Source organism: Pleurodeles waltl, chromosome 2_2 (genome assembly GCF_031143425.1).
Source record: "Pleurodeles waltl isolate 20211129_DDA chromosome 2_2, aPleWal1.hap1.20221129, whole genome shotgun sequence".
NCBI lineage: Eukaryota > Metazoa > Chordata > Amphibia > Caudata > Salamandridae > Pleurodeles > Pleurodeles waltl.
Window position 1 is genome coordinate 215,577,065 of NC_090439.1, and position 17,788 is coordinate 215,594,852.

Sequence of the window (17,788 nt, forward strand, 5' to 3'; positions counted from 1 at the left end):
GCACCTCAGGCCCTGCCACAGTCAGCCCCGCTGCCCTCAGTGAGGAGGCCATTGACCTCCTAAGATCCCTCATTGTTGGGCAGTCAACCATACTGAATGCCATCCAGGGTGTCGAGAGGCATTTGCAACAAACAAATGCATACCTGGAGGGCATTCACTTTGCCGTGGCGGCCCAAAAGAGAGCATTTCAGGCTCTGGTCTCCGCACTGATGGCAGCCATTGTCCCTGTATCCAGCCTCCCCCCTCCAACTTCCTCTACCCAGTCCCAATCTCCTCAACCCCGACCTATCCCAAGCACACCTTCAGACCAGCATTCACCCAAATCAACACACAGAAGTGGTTCAGGCAAACACAAGCACCACACTTCATCTCACAGGCACTCACACAAGCACCATCTCCATGCAGACAGACCAACATCCACTGCCTCCACTGTGTCCCCCTCCTCCTCCTCGTCCACCTCCCTCCCAGTAGCGTCTCCACTCACACCTGCATGCACTACATCCTCATCCACTACCTCCATCACCAGCACGCCCACCACTACACACCGCTCGCAGTCACCACCCCCACATCCATGCACACGTCCCCTGTGTCCTCTCCCACTGTGTCTGTGACCCCTCCTCCACAAGTACACAAACGCAAGCACACCCAATCAACAGCCCTCCACCTCCCAACAGCATCCAGCTCATGCACCAGCACCCAAACACAGCAGACTGACACCTCCTACAACCACTCCCTCTTCCTCCACTCCCAAACCTTCACCCTCTTCCCACCCCAATGTCCCTAAGAAGCTCTTCCTAGCAAACATTGTCCTCTTCCCTTTCCCTCCCGTCCTTCAACTCGGGCCAGAGTGGCCAAAACACAGCCCAGCGCCTCAGCCACCAAATCCACGTCCGCTGTGGTGTCTGCAGCTGTCAGAGGCTCAAAAGGGGCACCCGTCAGCCCAGCCAGTGTGCCACCAACCCCTGCCAAGGGCAAGAACATTCTGCCACCTGGCAAGGTGAAGAAGGGGACAGCATCCAGCAAGGGGAAGGAGCCACAACCACCAAGCAAGGCCACCTCAAAGACTCCAGCTGCAAGACCCAAGGTGACACCACCATCTGCCAAGGGCAGGAAGGGGCACAAAATACCTGCCAAGCCACTTCAGCCCTCCAAACCTGCAGCTGAAGGCCTGGTGGCTACCAGCACAACCGCCAGCAGCTGCACCACGGCCAGCACCTCAACCTGCACCACCACCTGCACCACTACTGTCAGCAGCAACAACCCCAGTGGGCAGCAGTCCAAGGCTGCAGGAGAAGGACTGGAGTCTCCCCCCACCACTGGCCAGCACCTCCACCTGCACCGCCGCAAGCACCACAGCAAGCACCGCCACCTGCACCACTACTGTCAGCAGAAGCAGCCCAGTGCTCAGCCGTCCGAGGCTGAAGGAGAAGGGCTGGAGCCTCCCCCCACCACTGGCAGCACCATACCTGCCCCGCCGCCAGTACTGCCGCAAGCAGCAGCCCTACTGGGCAGCCTTCCAAGGCTGCAGGAGAAGGGCTGGAGCCTCCCCCCACCACTGGCAGCACCGCCACCAGCACCAGCATTACCAACACTGTGCAGCCGTATCCGCCGGCGGATGGACTGTAGCCCTCCCTCCATGGACTATCATGCATCCTGGCCACCGCAAATCTCGTGGCTCTGACACCCAGGTGAGGGACTGTGACCTGGCACCCCCCCAAGTGCTGTAACACTGGGCACCAAGCCCCCTCCAGAACCAGTGGAGAAAGGGATCCACTCACCCTATCTTTGGCAGGATGAAGCACACTGGGCACCAAGCCCCCTCCAGAACCAGCGGAGAAAGGCATCCACTCACCCTATCCTTGTCAGGATGAAGCACACTGGACACCAAGCCCCCTCCAGAACCAGAGAAGAAAGGCCTCCACTCACCCTATCCTTGGCTGGATGAAGCACACTGGGCACCAAGCCCCCTCCAGAACCAGCGGAGAAAGGCATCCACTCACCCTATCCTTGGCAGGATGAAGCACTCTGTGAGTGAAATGTTCAATCTTTTTGGCCAAGGCCATAATTTCTTGAAACTAGTCATTGTGTATATTTACTGCCTGGGATTTCCATATTTGAAGGATGCAAAGCTTTTTAACGGAAAGCTTTGTTGCAAACCATTGTAGCAAATGTGTTGCTATCCATGGAATATCAGACATATTGTGTAGTATGGCTTTGGACGAAATGGGAATGTTGACCATGGGATATATGTCGGGACACCCTTATTTGCCACCAATACTGTTTTAGGTTGGAGCAATACCACATAATTTGTAAAACATCCCAGCTCTCCATGTTACTTATCCAGCATTTTGAATTTGAGCTCACGTGCTTTTACATGAATGGCTCTGTTCTCTGGGGAGCAATGCTATTCATATAAAGGTTTAGAATAACTGAACTTGCCTGACTTCTCAGATAATGAGAAAGAAGTGAATTTCCTCCCACACATTTTGCTCAAATTTGATTGCTAACTATTCTTGTTATTTAATTCTAGGAGCTCCAACTGTTGACGTTGAATAAGTGAATTCCATTAAAGTAATACTGTAACAAATTGGATTATTGGAGTTGGGGGGTGGAAAGCCTTCCCAAGCAACAACCACAATCCTTGTCAGGGTGAATCACAAAAATCAGTAAAATAACCTGTGCTTATCCCTCTGATAGCTTGGCACAAAGTAGTCAGGCTTAACTCCAAGGCACTGTGTAAAGTATTTATGCAGCACACAAGGAGTGATGAAGTGGAAATACAGCGTAAGAGGAATCCCAAATCAGTTTAGTGAAATATAGAACATTTTATTAAATACAATGACACCCCAAAAAAAAAATCCAATTAGCAGAACCCGAGTTATGAATTTTTAAAGTTCTTAGTGGAATCTAGCGTCCTAAAGATTAAAGCACCAACCAAGAGAGTCTGGTCGCAAGAGATCGGGCCAAAGTCAATAGTTAAGGCTGATTGCGAAGGAGGTTGAACACATGGAGTGGATTGGGCCCGGTCCCCAACTTACCTTCGATGGCCGAAAAATTATTGAAGAAAAGTCCAGGAGAAAGTAGATCAAAAGGGCAAGGTAGCAGGCTGTGTCCTCCTCCGAGGAATACTCATCACTGGGGAGCTGCTGGACGAAATCTCGGTGAGGCCATCAATGATGGCGGGAAAAATCCCCAAGTGGGATAAGTTGGATTTCCAGACAGAGGACGTCCTCGTCATCAATAGAGAGCCGGTCACCACTGAGCACGGTGAAGGTTTCTCCCTTCAGACTTAGACAACTTTTTGGAAGTTGAAAACCTTCAGCAGGATGAAGTTGCAGGCTGTAGCTGAAGAGGGCTCCATGAAGTCAGATACCATCGCAGAGAGGTCCCACTGAACAGGATTTGCTTCCACGAAGTGTGACCGAGCGACGAAGCATCCTGGGCGAATTGGCTGACAGGTAAGTCCTGGCCTTCTGTTGGTTTTCCAGGAGGCTTTTGGTTAAAAAAAAACAAAAAAACGAAGTCTCTGGTTTTAGGGTTTGGCAGGAGCAGTACCAACAACACCACTACAGAGGGGCAAAGTCCTGGGGAGGCAACACTTGGGGAATTAGAACACACTCCAGCAGAAGCCATGTGCTGGGTTCAAGGCCTCAAAAACTTATGTCCCTGTAGCTGACACATGAGGCCAGCCATAACCCTTGGAGTCACTTCTGGTGTTCCTGGTTTTAAGGATCTTGTCCAGTTCTCCTTCATACATCAAGGCAGTCCTTCAAGCAGCAAGGCAGTCCTCTACAAGCAGCAGAGTAGTCCTTTGGGGGTCAAGGACGTCCTGCTGATGTCTTCCAAGGGTCTAAGAGTACTGAAGAGACATTATACTTGTATACCTGATGCTTGGCGTTGAAGTTTATGCTACCCCCACATGTGTTTCTGGGAAGTCCTTCCATTCCCATGCCAAGGCTCCAAGAGGTATTGGTTGAAAAAAAGGTAGTGTCTGGTTCCTTTGTATGTACTGTAGGTAAGCCCTTTGAAATGTAGATGAGGCAGTAAACCACTGTGGCCCCATCCATCCTGGCAGGGTGGTCCATCCTGCGACACCTATTCAATGTTGTTATCAGTGTCTGGGAGGGGAGGGGTACACAAACCCCAACAGCAGAGCTGTTCAGATGAAGGTAACCTAGGACACTGGCAGCCGGCACCAAATGTCTAGGACAGGAAAATGCCAACTTTCTAAAAGTGTATTTTCAGATTTGTGACATAAAATCCGACTTTACCATGAAAGTGGATTTAAAATTGTAATTCATTTGACTCCAAGCATTATATCCCTATCTGCTCCCAATCCAAAGTTAGTGCATATTAAATGCAGTCAGGTAACCCAATCCATTGGGAGCGATAGGCCACACAATAGTGAAAAGAAATGTAGGAGTTTTTCACTAGCAATACATGTAGAACTTAAACCCACATGTCATACTTTTTCAGTACAATGCACCCTGCCCTAAGGGCCTATAAGGCCTATGTTAAGGGTGACCTCTATATCTTAGCAGGCATTTACAATGCAATCAGTCTCACATTTGCTTGAGGTAGAGCTATTGGCATTGTAAATGAATACCTGGACTTTCTTGCCACATAATTCCAGTGGCCCTGCATATAACTAAAGGGCTAGCAGGGCTACTGGAATATTATTTGCAGCAAGGCCCTTAAAACACAAACTACTCCTAGCTGTAAAACAAACGTTCCAGCTATAGGAGAGCTTTAAAAGACACTGAATAGTGTGAAGGGTTATTAATTTGGGGTCCCCACCAACTTATTGTGGGGACCCAGAGATAGTCTAGACAAAAAGAGCACATCAAACTAAAATACTGTAAAAGTGGCAGTATTTTTAGATGTTTCCTCCAAGCAATTATCAGTGAAGGAAGTTCCCAAGCAAAGTGGGAAGAAGTGAAGAGTAGTCCAATAGCAAACAAGTTGCACTACTTTAAAAAAAAAGTCCAGGTAAAAGCACAAAACTGCAATCTTAGCAGCAAGATTTGTACATCTTTAATAATGATTGGAAGACAAAAGTCAAATCAATGTTATACTTGCCTTTTATTAGACTGTTTCTCATGGACAGTTGTAATACATTGGAATGGAGGCAATAAGCTTGCACCATTTGGGAAAGGGAGACCAAATATGTACCCCAGTTGCCCACTCTATCAACAGCACTTGCAGTCTAAAGCACACTCTTTTCCAGTGGGCCTAAGACACGTGCACCAAGACACAGACACTATGTATATTTTTGAATGCATTAGTTTGGGAGTCAAGAGGGATGGCCGGTCGATTAAATTTTGGAGGCAGTGAAGTTTAGGCAAAAAAGTGAAGTAAGCAGCATGGCTGGAACCACCAATATTTAGGCCGTTATCACTCAGGCACAAACCTGGTGCACTAAAAACTAGACACAAGCAACAGCTCAGAATGAACGTTTCATTTCCAGTGGTACTACAAGAGCAGCTTTTGCACAGAGACCACACTACACATGTGTGATGGTATTGGGATTTTGTGTACAAACTCGAATGATTTCAGTACTCTGAGTCAGTGCAACCAGCAGAACCTGTGTCAAAGCTCATTACATGATTCCTCATTCCGTGCTACAGTACATTCACCAAGTGAAAACAACTGAGGGCACTAGGAGTTACATTTGAACAGGATGAAATCACATTGTACAGACGGACTTACACACTGCGTACTTCATACGAGTGCCTGTTCGGAACTCAAATGTATGTTCCAGATCTTGATGGTCCTGACGTGGAGTCGGCAGAAACACCTTTTGACATAAATTAACTTGGCACTGTCTTGCAGGAATTACAACAGTTCCATGACGAAAATGCTTCTGCCAGTGCTGCCTCCACAGGAATTAAGGATGTACCAGTAACACCCACCGGCTGGATTCCTAAAGTTGGGGATCTAATATGTGAGAAGGTCGCTGTGAAAAAGAAGTTTGGTCCTTCTTATTGTGCACCGGTCCCAGTCTTGGGAATACACGGTACCAGAACTGTCAATCTACAGTCGTTGGCTGGTGCCAAAGAAAACCGCTCTGTATCTGTCAACAATGTCAAGTTACACCATGTGGCCGATCTTGCACAGCAGACCAAGAGGAGCAGCCAGCAGTTCCTGAATCCTTCTCACTACAGGGCAAGAAGTCCCTTTACAAGTTTTGAGCAGCGACACTGACACCTCTCCGAGCTTGGGGAGGGCGGAAAATGATCCTGCATTAGTTCCACTAACATCTGTTACAACAAACAATACTGGAAGTGCTGATCGATTTGACACAACTTCAACACAGACGGATGGCATCATTTACTATGAACCACCGCAGGAGACCTCTACCAGTTCTCCTCCCACAAATACGGCTCCAGCTTTTGCACAAACTGTTTCTGGATACTTTGCCAACGTCTATGACACTTTCTCGGACTCATTTGCCTCTTCTACATCTGAACTGCCAAAACACATACGCTGATAAACTGGCTTAAAACAAATTACTTTATTTTCCCATGGAACTATCTATGGCTTTCCTTGACTGTTTTAGTTTCCTCCTATGGATTGGCTTTGTTATAACATTCTTTTTATTAATACATGGTCATTTTCTTCCTGAAAGATCTACAGTTGAACTGGTGGATGAGGTTCTAAAACCCCATTTTTCTTCTCACAAGGTCCGCAGAGACTTGTCTTTTGTGGACATTTCCGTTATACCAATTCCTGATGGGATTGTTTGGGATAAAGTTACATTTGATATATACTGCCCGACAGAGGTCATTCAAACACCACATGTGTTTAAACTTTCAATGAACAATGTAATAATACCTGGAATTGTTCCTGGTGACTGGGATGTGAAAACAGTTGATGCTATGATGAATGAATTGCAGTATTATACTGTATTTGAAAATGAGGATGTTTATCAATCTAAAGAGAATTATGGTAATATGTTTTGCTATAATTATTATGGGAACCATTTCGTTCACAGAGCAAGTACTCCAAAGACTATTTTTAATTACACAAAATAGGAACATTGTCCATCTCCATCACAAAGGAGTTCTAAAACGTATTCAGAAAAGTTTGCATATTTTTCTGGGCACGATGGTAAACATTCTGAGTCACATTATTTTAAATTGCCATCAATGGAAAATGTACACATATTATTGACTGATACGAAATTCATTTATTCGGATTCCTTTGTTTCCCAGTTGGCTATAGAAGGCTATGAATATTGGCTGAAGTCGATTGAATTAAACAGTGTCTGGGGAACTAGAAATTGGCAAATAAGGGGGAAGGAAGCTTTATTTAGAGCATGCCTGATACCTGTTCAAATGATATTTTTAAATGAAACTGTACAACAAACAAGTTGTTTAGCCTTACCAAAGATTAAGGAATTTAATGCACCCAGTATCCTGCCCCCACAAAATTTTACAAATGGCAAAAATATATAGATGCAACTGAAGATCAGCTTGATGAATGGGTCCAAAATGGCAAGTTGAATGCTTCACTGTCACGTCCTGGCGGTGGCTATTCTGGCCAATAGATACCAACTGGTTTTATAAACTCCACGGGGGGTTTTAGAACTAGTAGGCCGGATTCTTGCTATGTGTCATCCAAACACGCGGGTATTGTAACAACGTACAGTGTAGGGAAACTATGCTAGCAATGGTTGAAGAGTTCCTCACTAGATGCTGTGCGAGAACACCTCAGTCTCCTGTCTGATAACACTGATTTACAGGACTTCCTGTTAGGCTCCAGAAAACAATGCAGAAAGTGCTTCATATATGCAGTATATAATTAAATCTGGAGGCTTTCCCAACAGGAAGCTGCGGCTAGGGTAAGGCAAATAGAATAGGAAAACTTACAAAAGGCTTTAGCTGTTGTAGATAATGGGACTAATACCCTGTCCAACCTGATATAGACCTTAAACAACATTGTTTCTTCTGCAATAGACATAATACAAAGTGATCACCATGGACAAAGTCAACTAAGGTCCATTATGCAATTGGATTTGACACTTCAAACATTGAAGGCAGGTCGCGTTCCCTGGCAACACGTTAGCGCAAGGGACATATTTTCCACATTTAACTTAACGCGACAACAACTAATGGCTAAGAAAGAAGCGACTTATGTCATGTTAAATATTGAAAAGTTTGAAAAATTGCCTTTTACTGTGGTTGAAATACCTTCTGCTGAGTGGTTAATACACGGGGTCATTATTCTGCCTATTTCAACACTTCAATTCTCCTGTTTAAAACACATTCCAGTAGGCAGATATGAAAGGCTAGGAAATAGTTACATCCATGAGGTGTGGGAGGTGCCCTTCTCTTACAAATGTCTAAGTGGCATGAAAGAGGTCTTTCTTAGCGGTAGTTAATGCAAGACTTCTGTCAGCCATTCGATGGTTTGTAAACAGTTGTCCTTGCATGGGCGTGTAACACTTCGGCAGCAAACTTGGCTTGTTATCTGAAGGGAGTTCCAGTCCCCTTAATTAAACCTGCGTCCCAGGTGCTTTCAAATGACAGCTATGCTCTCCTCAGTAGTGAAAACTGTTGTGGGATGCGAGCCAGAATAGTTTGTTGTTTCAGTCTCTAAGATTGTTACATGCTGCGGGAACATACTATTTCCTCCCACAAGACAAAGAGAAGTAGCTGAGATTTGGCACCATATTGCTGCTTCTAATGTGAATTTTGACAGGTTGAGCAGACTCAAGGCTTTATTGCTCCAAAAACATGTGGTGCTCACATCTGCACACGAGACCTATGCACTTCAGGTGGCAAGGTCATCAGCAGAGATACAGTCCCTTTTAAGTACTAACTTTCCGAGACACTTTGGTTAGCTCGTGGGATGAATATTTAATGCGTCCAGTACTTCTGGAATGGCAAATTTCTTTAAGGCTGATGGTTCTGGTTTCGTTCACACGTTCTCCTCTATATTCGGTTTAATACCATCCGCCATCCACTCAATATTCTCCAGTATTTACGGGGGATTTCTAATAACTTTGGCTATAATAGGTGGCATTTTGCTATTGCTGCTTTTTCTGCACAAAGGCTCTCCCGCCGCAATAAAGAGGAATGAAAGCCTCCCACCAGTGCAGCTGTGTCCTGAAAGCATGATGCAGTACTTTGAAGCAACACTTCTGGAACAATTGGAGTGTGACTGGTCTCTGTCATTCAGACCAGTTTTGCATTGTGTGCAGCCTGTGTTTCGGGGCCTCTGGTGCTCATTCGAACATGCACTGAAGGTTTGTCTTTCTACGCAGCACTTGCTTTCATTGGACGCTGATCTGTTGATGTTCTTCCTGAGGGCTCATTACCAGACATGCACGTTGAGGGTGCGTTTGCAACAGGAAGCTACTTATGAGTTGCACTTCATGGAGGATGCAACTCTGAACTTATTATTGGGCACACCACAAATGCTGCTGCCGTGGCTGACACCCAGGCTTTGGAACACAAATGCTCCTTGGTTCTTCTTGGTGATGAGTTTCCTACTTTACTACCTGCCGAAGTGGAAGATTTCCTGTCTTCAGTCATCCCAGATTCGACTGGCAACTTCCAAAGTGACTCTGACTCTTGAAATTCTGCTTTTTTACGCCACAGATATATTCAGCTTTGTTTATTATTTCAATAATAGCCACATTTGCGGTCTTGTTTTATTTCTCTCTATCTAGCTGTTCTTTGCCTAGGCCAGCACTGCGTTCTTAAATAAGACATTACTTTCACTTTTTCTGAAGGCTGCAGTAAGATAGGTTGCTGGTAAACGTGGTAACGCTTTGTCTCTGGTATTCTTAGAAACATACACATCCTTACATAGGGACATTTCTTAGAACATCAGCTGTTTTATTATAAAAACACTTCACTGTCCCATACATGTTAGAGGGAGATTCCAGCCAGATGACCACGGCTGTATGCTGATTGCTGAATGCTTTGCTGCAGCTGCTTATGCTGACTTCAGGCCTCTTGCTAAGGTATGAGAGATGATGTCTTCCCAGGGGAATCTGAAGGGCAGAACTAGAGCTTAACATGTTGTGCTCTAATATAGCCTATGTAGAAATTATTTTAATGACTCTAGTGACAACATGGTAGCGTTATTTTTATGCTTCACTCTCCTTGTCACAATTTTAATCCTGTCATGATTCATCGTCCTGGTTATTGAAGTACATGCTTTATTATCTAAGATGCAGTTGCTTCATTAAAACCTTATTGAAACATATACTGCCTCTGACTGTCCTAGTATATGTGAGACCAATGTAACAGAGAGAAACGGATGCGATCTGAGTGACCACGATTTCCCTGAGGAGTCAATTGTGTCATGAGCTTGGCTGCCCAATCATCCCTGCTCTTGGTTGGAGATGAGGCACTGCTAGTTAGCTGTAGCAAAAAATCCGCATTAGGTTTCAGGTGTCACCTGTAGTGGGTTAGACTCAGTCCCCCACACAGCAGGCCATTCTTCCACTCAAATCCAGTAGTCTCATTAGAATAATAAGAGCCTCACAACATGATCACCTACTCCATCTACTCAGACCACAATGACTTTATGCCGGGACGCAGCACTCGTCAGTGTCTCTGTCTGGTGCACAATGCTTTTGCCCTTTCTGAAGCAAAATGAACCATTGTGCTTTGTCTCGATTGATTTCGAGAAGACCATTGATTCAGTTTGCACAGTATGCACATATCACAATTCTTTCATTTTTTACAGTTACGACGCACTCTTCAGGCCTCCCTTGACTCCTTAGAACCCCTACCGCAATTCAACTTTCTATAAGCACATCCATCTGAGTTGCAGTTGGTCAGGAAGAGCTTATCCTGCCTTTACTGCTTATTAATAAATAATACTGCTGACCCCATGATTACTCTTAGAGAGTGATGGAAGGAAGGCCGTGGCTCATCAGGTGATGATGACTGGGTAGAAGTTAAAATGAACCCTGGATCCCTGGCAATATTAATGAAGCTCTGCCTCATTCAATTGAAATATCTCCACCATGTATAGTATGGTCCTGCACCGCTGCATGGTACGGGAGGCACTCTGCCACTGCCGTGTTGGTGCCGACACACAACGGACACATTCTGCCATGTGGTCTGGGACTGCCCATTCATCCAAACTTACTGGTCACACATTTTCACGACTTTTTCCTGTATCGTAAATATGTCAGTACCATTTGATCCTAAACTAGTTCTTTTGGGCCTGCTGAACGCTTGAGGACAGAGTCGCCATGTTCTGCAGCTTCTTGGATTGGGCTTTATCTTTGCAAGAAGGGACACTGCATGACACTGGCGTTTTAAACTTGCCTCACCCTTCTCTGAGTGGACAAGGGGGATGGATTTTGCCGCAGCAGCAACAAAAATATGATTATAAATCCAGAGGATGTCTGGAAAAACACCACAAAATATGAGGTGAACAGTTAGCATATTTGGAATCTCTGTTTAATGCGATGTTACTTTTCTAGTATACCTTTCCGCCTCTCTGCTAGATGAGTACTGCAAGACTGGGTTTAGTGAAGCCCTTTTAATTTTGTTTGTTGTATTTCCTTTGTTATGCTATCTGAAAAACAGATTGATAAAAAATAAAAATAAAATCTGTTTCCTTGGAAAATAACATGTTTTTCACCTGTATGCTTGAGGCGTTGTTATCTTACATGCACGTCTTGTTATAGTAAGTTAACTGATTATGATGTGTCCTGCTTATATAAAAACAACTTGCATAAAATCATTTAACAACGTTGTTTGCATGTTGATTGATTGTTATTATAATTTACAGGACTGCATGGACAAGCAACACGCTTCATTACAGCACTCTGATCGAGAGAGAATTGAAGAAACTGGAATTAGGATACAGCAACATTGTTCTATTATTAACATATTGGAATGCGTACTAGCAGGAAGCATTTCAAATTGTGAAGACTGGAATATCAACAATTCAAATATGAAGCAGTATTTACAAGCACAATTAGATATTCAGCAGGTAGTTGACTCAGTGTACCATAACATCTCACAAAGGTATGAAACACCAGCAGCAATGCAGGCTGCTCTGGTAAGCTGCAGTGGAGCTCTTTTTGATAGAATAGCTAATACCATCATTATTGAAATGACTCATCACCTTCAATTACTTATGTCAGGTGAAGCACAGATAAAACCATGTCCCTCTTCAACTGCTGGTAACGTCGTAGAAGAAGTTCTTGGTGATATCACAATACATTGCAAAAAGTGTCCCCCAGGTGAGCAAAACAAAGAAGCATCATCAATCCCTATTTATTTTGCTGAATTTTTGGAAGACGTTATTTCTGGTCTTCTTTCCAAAATTGTCTTTACTTCAAACTTTGTTGATTCTAAAGGTGAAATTATATCTAAGTGTGATCTTAGTGAAACAGCAGCAAAATTAGTGTATCCTTTGCTGGGAGAAATTAAAAAATCTCGCATTAAAATCATAAACAGTAATAAAGAAACATGCGGTTCACTCCCAAGTGAAAAGGATGTGAACAGAGCAGTCCATTCAATTTATCACTGTATTTTGAAAGAATTTGGATCCAATCAAAAAGTTCAAATGTTTTTGACATGCAACAGCAAAGGGTTTATTGAAAGAATAAGTAGTTTATTTTTAGCAGGGATAGATGATTACCAGATGCACCCCCCACTTTCAAGAGAGCTAGGCCAATGTAAAGCATTGGATGCTAGTAATATTATTCAGAAAATTAGGAACAAATTTAGACAGTCCAGGAAACAGGATAGGCCTTTTTCACCACTGACTACAATGTTATCTGCTAAGGTTTTGGAAGACATTGTTATACGACTAGTCTCAAAAATGTTTCCTGCCTCTTCCAGTGCTCAGTCTACTGGCAATACTAGCAGTTTACCAGATTTTGAATTCAAAGAAATGATTTCAAAACTTATACATGAAGTTATGATGGAAATCTCAAATCATGAAATTTGGTACACTAAAGATGCAACATATATTCAATGTGTACATGATCAAAAGGATGCGCCTAATGTTGTTGATTCAGTTTACAATAATATTATGGACAAGTATGGAAATCAAATTGCAGCACAAGATCATACCAGTGGAGGCCAAAATATGGTAAAAAGGATATCACGTTTATTAATTAGAGAAATCTCAAATCCTAATTTCATGGCAGCACAATCTATTGAGTCATCCTGCTCATATTCATCAGTATCGGCATCAGCATCATGTGTAGTTGAACATATTCTTTGTGGTCTTGATGTGTCCTGGGATCGAAATCAGGCAACAAATCAAAATGGTGTCAGTTCAACTTCATTTTTAGAAGAAATTATTACAGGGATTATATCAAAAATCTTCTGCGCTATTGTTAATCAGATTATGCAAGGAGAAGACAAAAAAACATCAGGAGCTAAATTATTTGAGTTGACTGTAACATTTGTAAATTCTGTACTACTGGAGATAAAAAATGCTCAGATCCCCATGCCCACCATTTCGGAAGAAAAGAAAATGTGCCCAGAAGCACATAAATCTTTTGTGAATACCATTGTTAATTCAGTGTTCTGTAAAATGTTTCGAGAATACGACAGTGGTGCAACGTTTTATGTACGATTAACTCACAACAGCAGTTTATTTGCAAAAAGAATTGTCTGTTTGGTTAGCACAGCAATAGCTGAAGAACAATCACAAAGACCTGTTACTGAAGATGCAGCCTCTCCTGCATGTGTAACTCTGGATGCAGAAAATATTGTAAAAACAGTGGTGACCAATGTAACAGAAGCAAAGAATCAAGGTAAATGTCCAATGGTGAAAATTCCTTCAACAACAAGTGTTAAAGCGGCAAGCGTTGTTGAAACTGTTTTTGATGATCTTGCGCAACCATTTGATGATAGTTATCTTTCACAACAATCTGTGACAGTGTTGTCTTCCAGAGTTTTAGAAGAAATTGTTGCAAAGTTTGTATCAAAGCTGTTCATTCACTGTCCCAATTTAGCCCTGTGCACAAAGGACATATCATCAGTATATCATGTGAAAGAAATTACTGAAAGATTATTAAATGCATTGTTAATTAACATTCCAGAAGAACAGATACGAATTGTTCAAGATACAAGCGAAATACGTTATGTACATCCAAACGATTATCAGATTATAGAGAAAGTGGTTAATTCTGTTTATAGTAGTGTCCTTCAGTTATCTGGATCCCACCTTTCGATGTATTGCCACTTAGCAAGGAAGGGCGATGCTTTGTTACAAACAGTTGCGAATTTAATGATTGCTGAAATATGCAATTATCATTTTGAGCCATGTTGCCCTCATGGTAAGCTGCTGGATAAGTATGTAAGCATAGAATTAGGTTATATTGTACAAAGAGTGCTCAATGATATCAGAGGAGTGCCAGCTCACAGTCCACTAATTGAATCAAATAGCCATGGCCTCTATACACCATTTCTGGAGGAAATAGTTGGCCAGTTTTTAACAAAAATGTTTGTTTCTTCCAACTATGCCAGAAACAAAAAATGCCGAAGCAATTCATTAGAAGGTGAGCTTAGCAAAATTGCTTCAAAATTGATAAATACTGTCTTAAAGGAAATGCTAAGAAATGAAATGTGTGTAATAAAACCTGCAGATGAAGAAAATTGCTTACATCCTGAAGATGAAGATTTTATCTCTGACGTTGTTGATTCTGTCTATATGAATGCCTTGCGTGAGGCAGGATCTCCTTTTAATCTTCTCAAAGCCATAACTAGTGGAAGTGCTGTTGTTTCAGAAAGAATTGCCAGTTTAGTAATCAAGGAAATTTCCAAATATCAAATTCAGATTTGCTCTACTGCAGGTGTATCATGTGATGCATACACTGATATAGAAGTTACCAAAATTGTAGAAAAAGTGCTCACACATGTTATTGCACAATCCACGTTAGCTGCTAACGCAGAAAACATTGTGCATTCTATAACAGATAAAATCAAGGATACATTAGATGACGAACTACCAAAAATAGTTCCTCATGTTAAAAGTGAACCAGTCAAAATTGATCCAGCCATGGTGGCAGAGCATTTGGCAGTACTCTCCATTAAAACAAAATCTTTTGATTTGCTGAAAAAACAATGCTTACTTCAAACTGGACATACACTTGAATATGTGAGGAACATAGCTTTCTACGACAAAAGTTCCTTAGAAGATACCATTGAGTCTGCACCATTGGTTCCTGATTTTGCAGTAGAAAAGAAACAAAAAGTGGCTACTTTAGATAAAATTGGAAGATTAGCAGTTAAACCAAAACAGGTAAACAACAGTTTTCTTTAATTATAATTTTACAATGAATAAAAAGGATTACAGTGGCATATACAACAGAATGAAACATTTCCACATTAACTATTTAATTACTCTCTATATTTTTAAATTTTAGAATCAAATATTCTGTAGAAAGAGTGTTGATAGTTACACTTTTTGTTGATGTTAGTATTGACGTTTGTGGTTGCAGAAGGTAGATCATGAATAAAATGTATAGATGGGGCATTGCCTCTTTGAATGCACTGTAGAAAGTTTGTATATACCTTTGTGCCAGGTGAAACATTTGTTTATCAATGTAAAACTCAAATGGCCTGTAATGGTGGGTTGGTCTGCTGAAGCGACTCTTGTGTGTAGTTTGCTAGCTGAACTGTTTTGGCACTGTTAGTGTGGATTGTTCTACCGGATGCTAAAGCAAAGAAGAAAATCAGGAGTAGCGTCGTAAGCAACAGTCATGTCCTATATTTGGTAAAAAGGTGAACGGGGCACAGAAAGAGAGTGCCTACTGTATTTATATTGTAGCATTTCATGTCTGATTTTGCACTTGAGTACAGATGACCTCCTATATGAAGTTTCCAGTGGTCTTAGGATATAAATGCCCTCCAATATCTTTCGGGTTTATTAAGCGTAAAGGTGTAACGGTCTTAGCCACAAAAAGTATTGCACTTCAGATGAGATATGCATCCGGAAGCTCCTCTGAGTAGATCATTATTACTGACTTTTGTGTGCTATTCTGTGGGTCCCATATGAAAGGTCTGTAGTCAGTTGGAAAAGTTTCAAAATACATTTTCAGATTACCCCTCTGCACCTTACTTCAAGGTTTAAATTTGAACTAGTAAAGGATAGTCAATTTATTTACAACTCAACTTATGAAAACAAGGAGCATTATGACTAAAACGTGCAAATGAAATGTACGCTTTATTCTGTTTTAAAGGGTGAGGAGAGAACACACTCCCGAGTGTTGATACCAGTTACGGTAAATAACATTTATCAATTTACAAATGGCCCTGTTGGTGTAATACCAATATATTAGATGTAACTCGTCAAATAAAAACAAGCTTGTACTAAGGTAAAAGCGTGAAAATGTCAAATCTATACATGCAATATTCGTTTAGGCTGCCAGTTCTCATTATGAATTTCCAATCATGTTTGCAAAAAGGTAAAACGGTTTTGACAGCATTTTTACTGGGTTTATTCACTTTGCATTATTTTCTAATGTATTCATTTACCTGCAACATGATGCTGGATACACCAGAATGATGTCAAATAATCAGCCGTCAGTTTGGGTGAAAAGGAATGGTCTTTGCTAATGACTTTCAGAATATTATTTGTAGGTAAATGAAGCTAACACAAACAACCCTGCTTGAGACTCGGGGCCTTATTAAGACCTTGACGGGGGGGGGGGGTTTATCTTCATCACAAATGTGAGGGATATTCCACCCGCCGTACTATGATCCCATTGTATTCAGTGGAGATTGTAATACTGCGGACGGGATATCTATCACATTTGTGATGAAGGAAACTCCTCCGGCAATTGACCGCCATATTCGGAGTACTGAAGGACTTCTGCCTCAATTTGGGTAGAAATCCTCCAGTATTCGTGCTGGCGGTCAGCGGTGCAGAGGCGGGCCCACCGCTGGCCCCGCCCTGCCAAAAGGACTCGGCTAGCCATATTACAACCTGTAATACGGCCTGGCGGTGTCCTGATGGCGGTGCGGGGCCAGTGGTGGGAGAGCCGGGTCTCGTCCCCTCAGGGAGAAGCACCTCTTCGGACGAGGTAAGTGTCCTCCGCAAGGGGAGGGGTATGTGAATGGGTGTGTGTGTATGCATGAAATGCATGGGGGGTGGGAGGGGAGTGTTTGTGTGTGCGTGGTGTGTCTGTGTGCAATTGTGGTGATGCGTGTTTGTAAGGGTGTTGTGAGTGTGTGTCAGGGTGTGTGCTTGTGTTTATTTAGGGGGCGGGGTGCAGTATGGGGATTGGGGGTCTCTAATGGGGGGTGGGAAGTTCTCTAATAGGGGTGGCAGGGTCACTACTTGGAGTGGGGGGAGGGGAGTCATCTACCAGCAACAGGAATGCAAATTCCTTTTGCCGGCAGCCTTTCCGCTAGGGATTTCGCGGCGGTGCTCCTGCCAGGGAATCCTTTGCTGAACGGGGACTCGGAATGCCGCCGGCGGTATTGGGTGGCCCGTTGGGTAGGAGATGCTCATCTCCTGCCCAGCGGGTCCAGCCTCCCTGGAGGTAGCAACAGGAATATGGCGGTTTGGCATAGGCCAAACCGCAACATTCATTATTTGGCTTTCTGCACCGCCACCCTGGTGGCAGTCAAAAGAGCGCCGCCGGCGTGGCAGTTCAGTTTCTGCCGAAGTCAGAATGAGGGCCTCAGTTTTAAGTCATGAAGGTTATTAATAGTAATACTAATCTGTCTAGTTCTAGACAACTTCACAGTGTCATTTTATTGCAGGTGTTTTATTGATGTTCTAATTTACTAAGCAATTAACATATTTTGGGTGAGATACTCACCCCACCAATCGATCTACATGA

General features: G+C 43.0%; 1 protein-coding gene across 1 annotated transcript in view; it reads left to right on the forward strand.

Moving 5' to 3' along the window:
* FSIP2 (fibrous sheath interacting protein 2) overlaps window positions 1-16,305 on the forward strand; it is a 168,861-nt gene extending 152,556 nt beyond the window's left edge. The window contains exon 2 of the mRNA XM_069219646.1: window positions 11,764-16,305. Within this exon, the coding sequence (XP_069075747.1) occupies window positions 11,770-15,261 (3,492 nt within the window). The 5' untranslated portion in view covers window positions 11,764-11,769 and the 3' untranslated portion in view covers window positions 15,262-16,305. The remainder of the gene's footprint in view (window positions 1-11,763) is intronic.
* The last annotated feature ends 1,483 nt before the right edge of the window (window positions 16,306-17,788 follow it).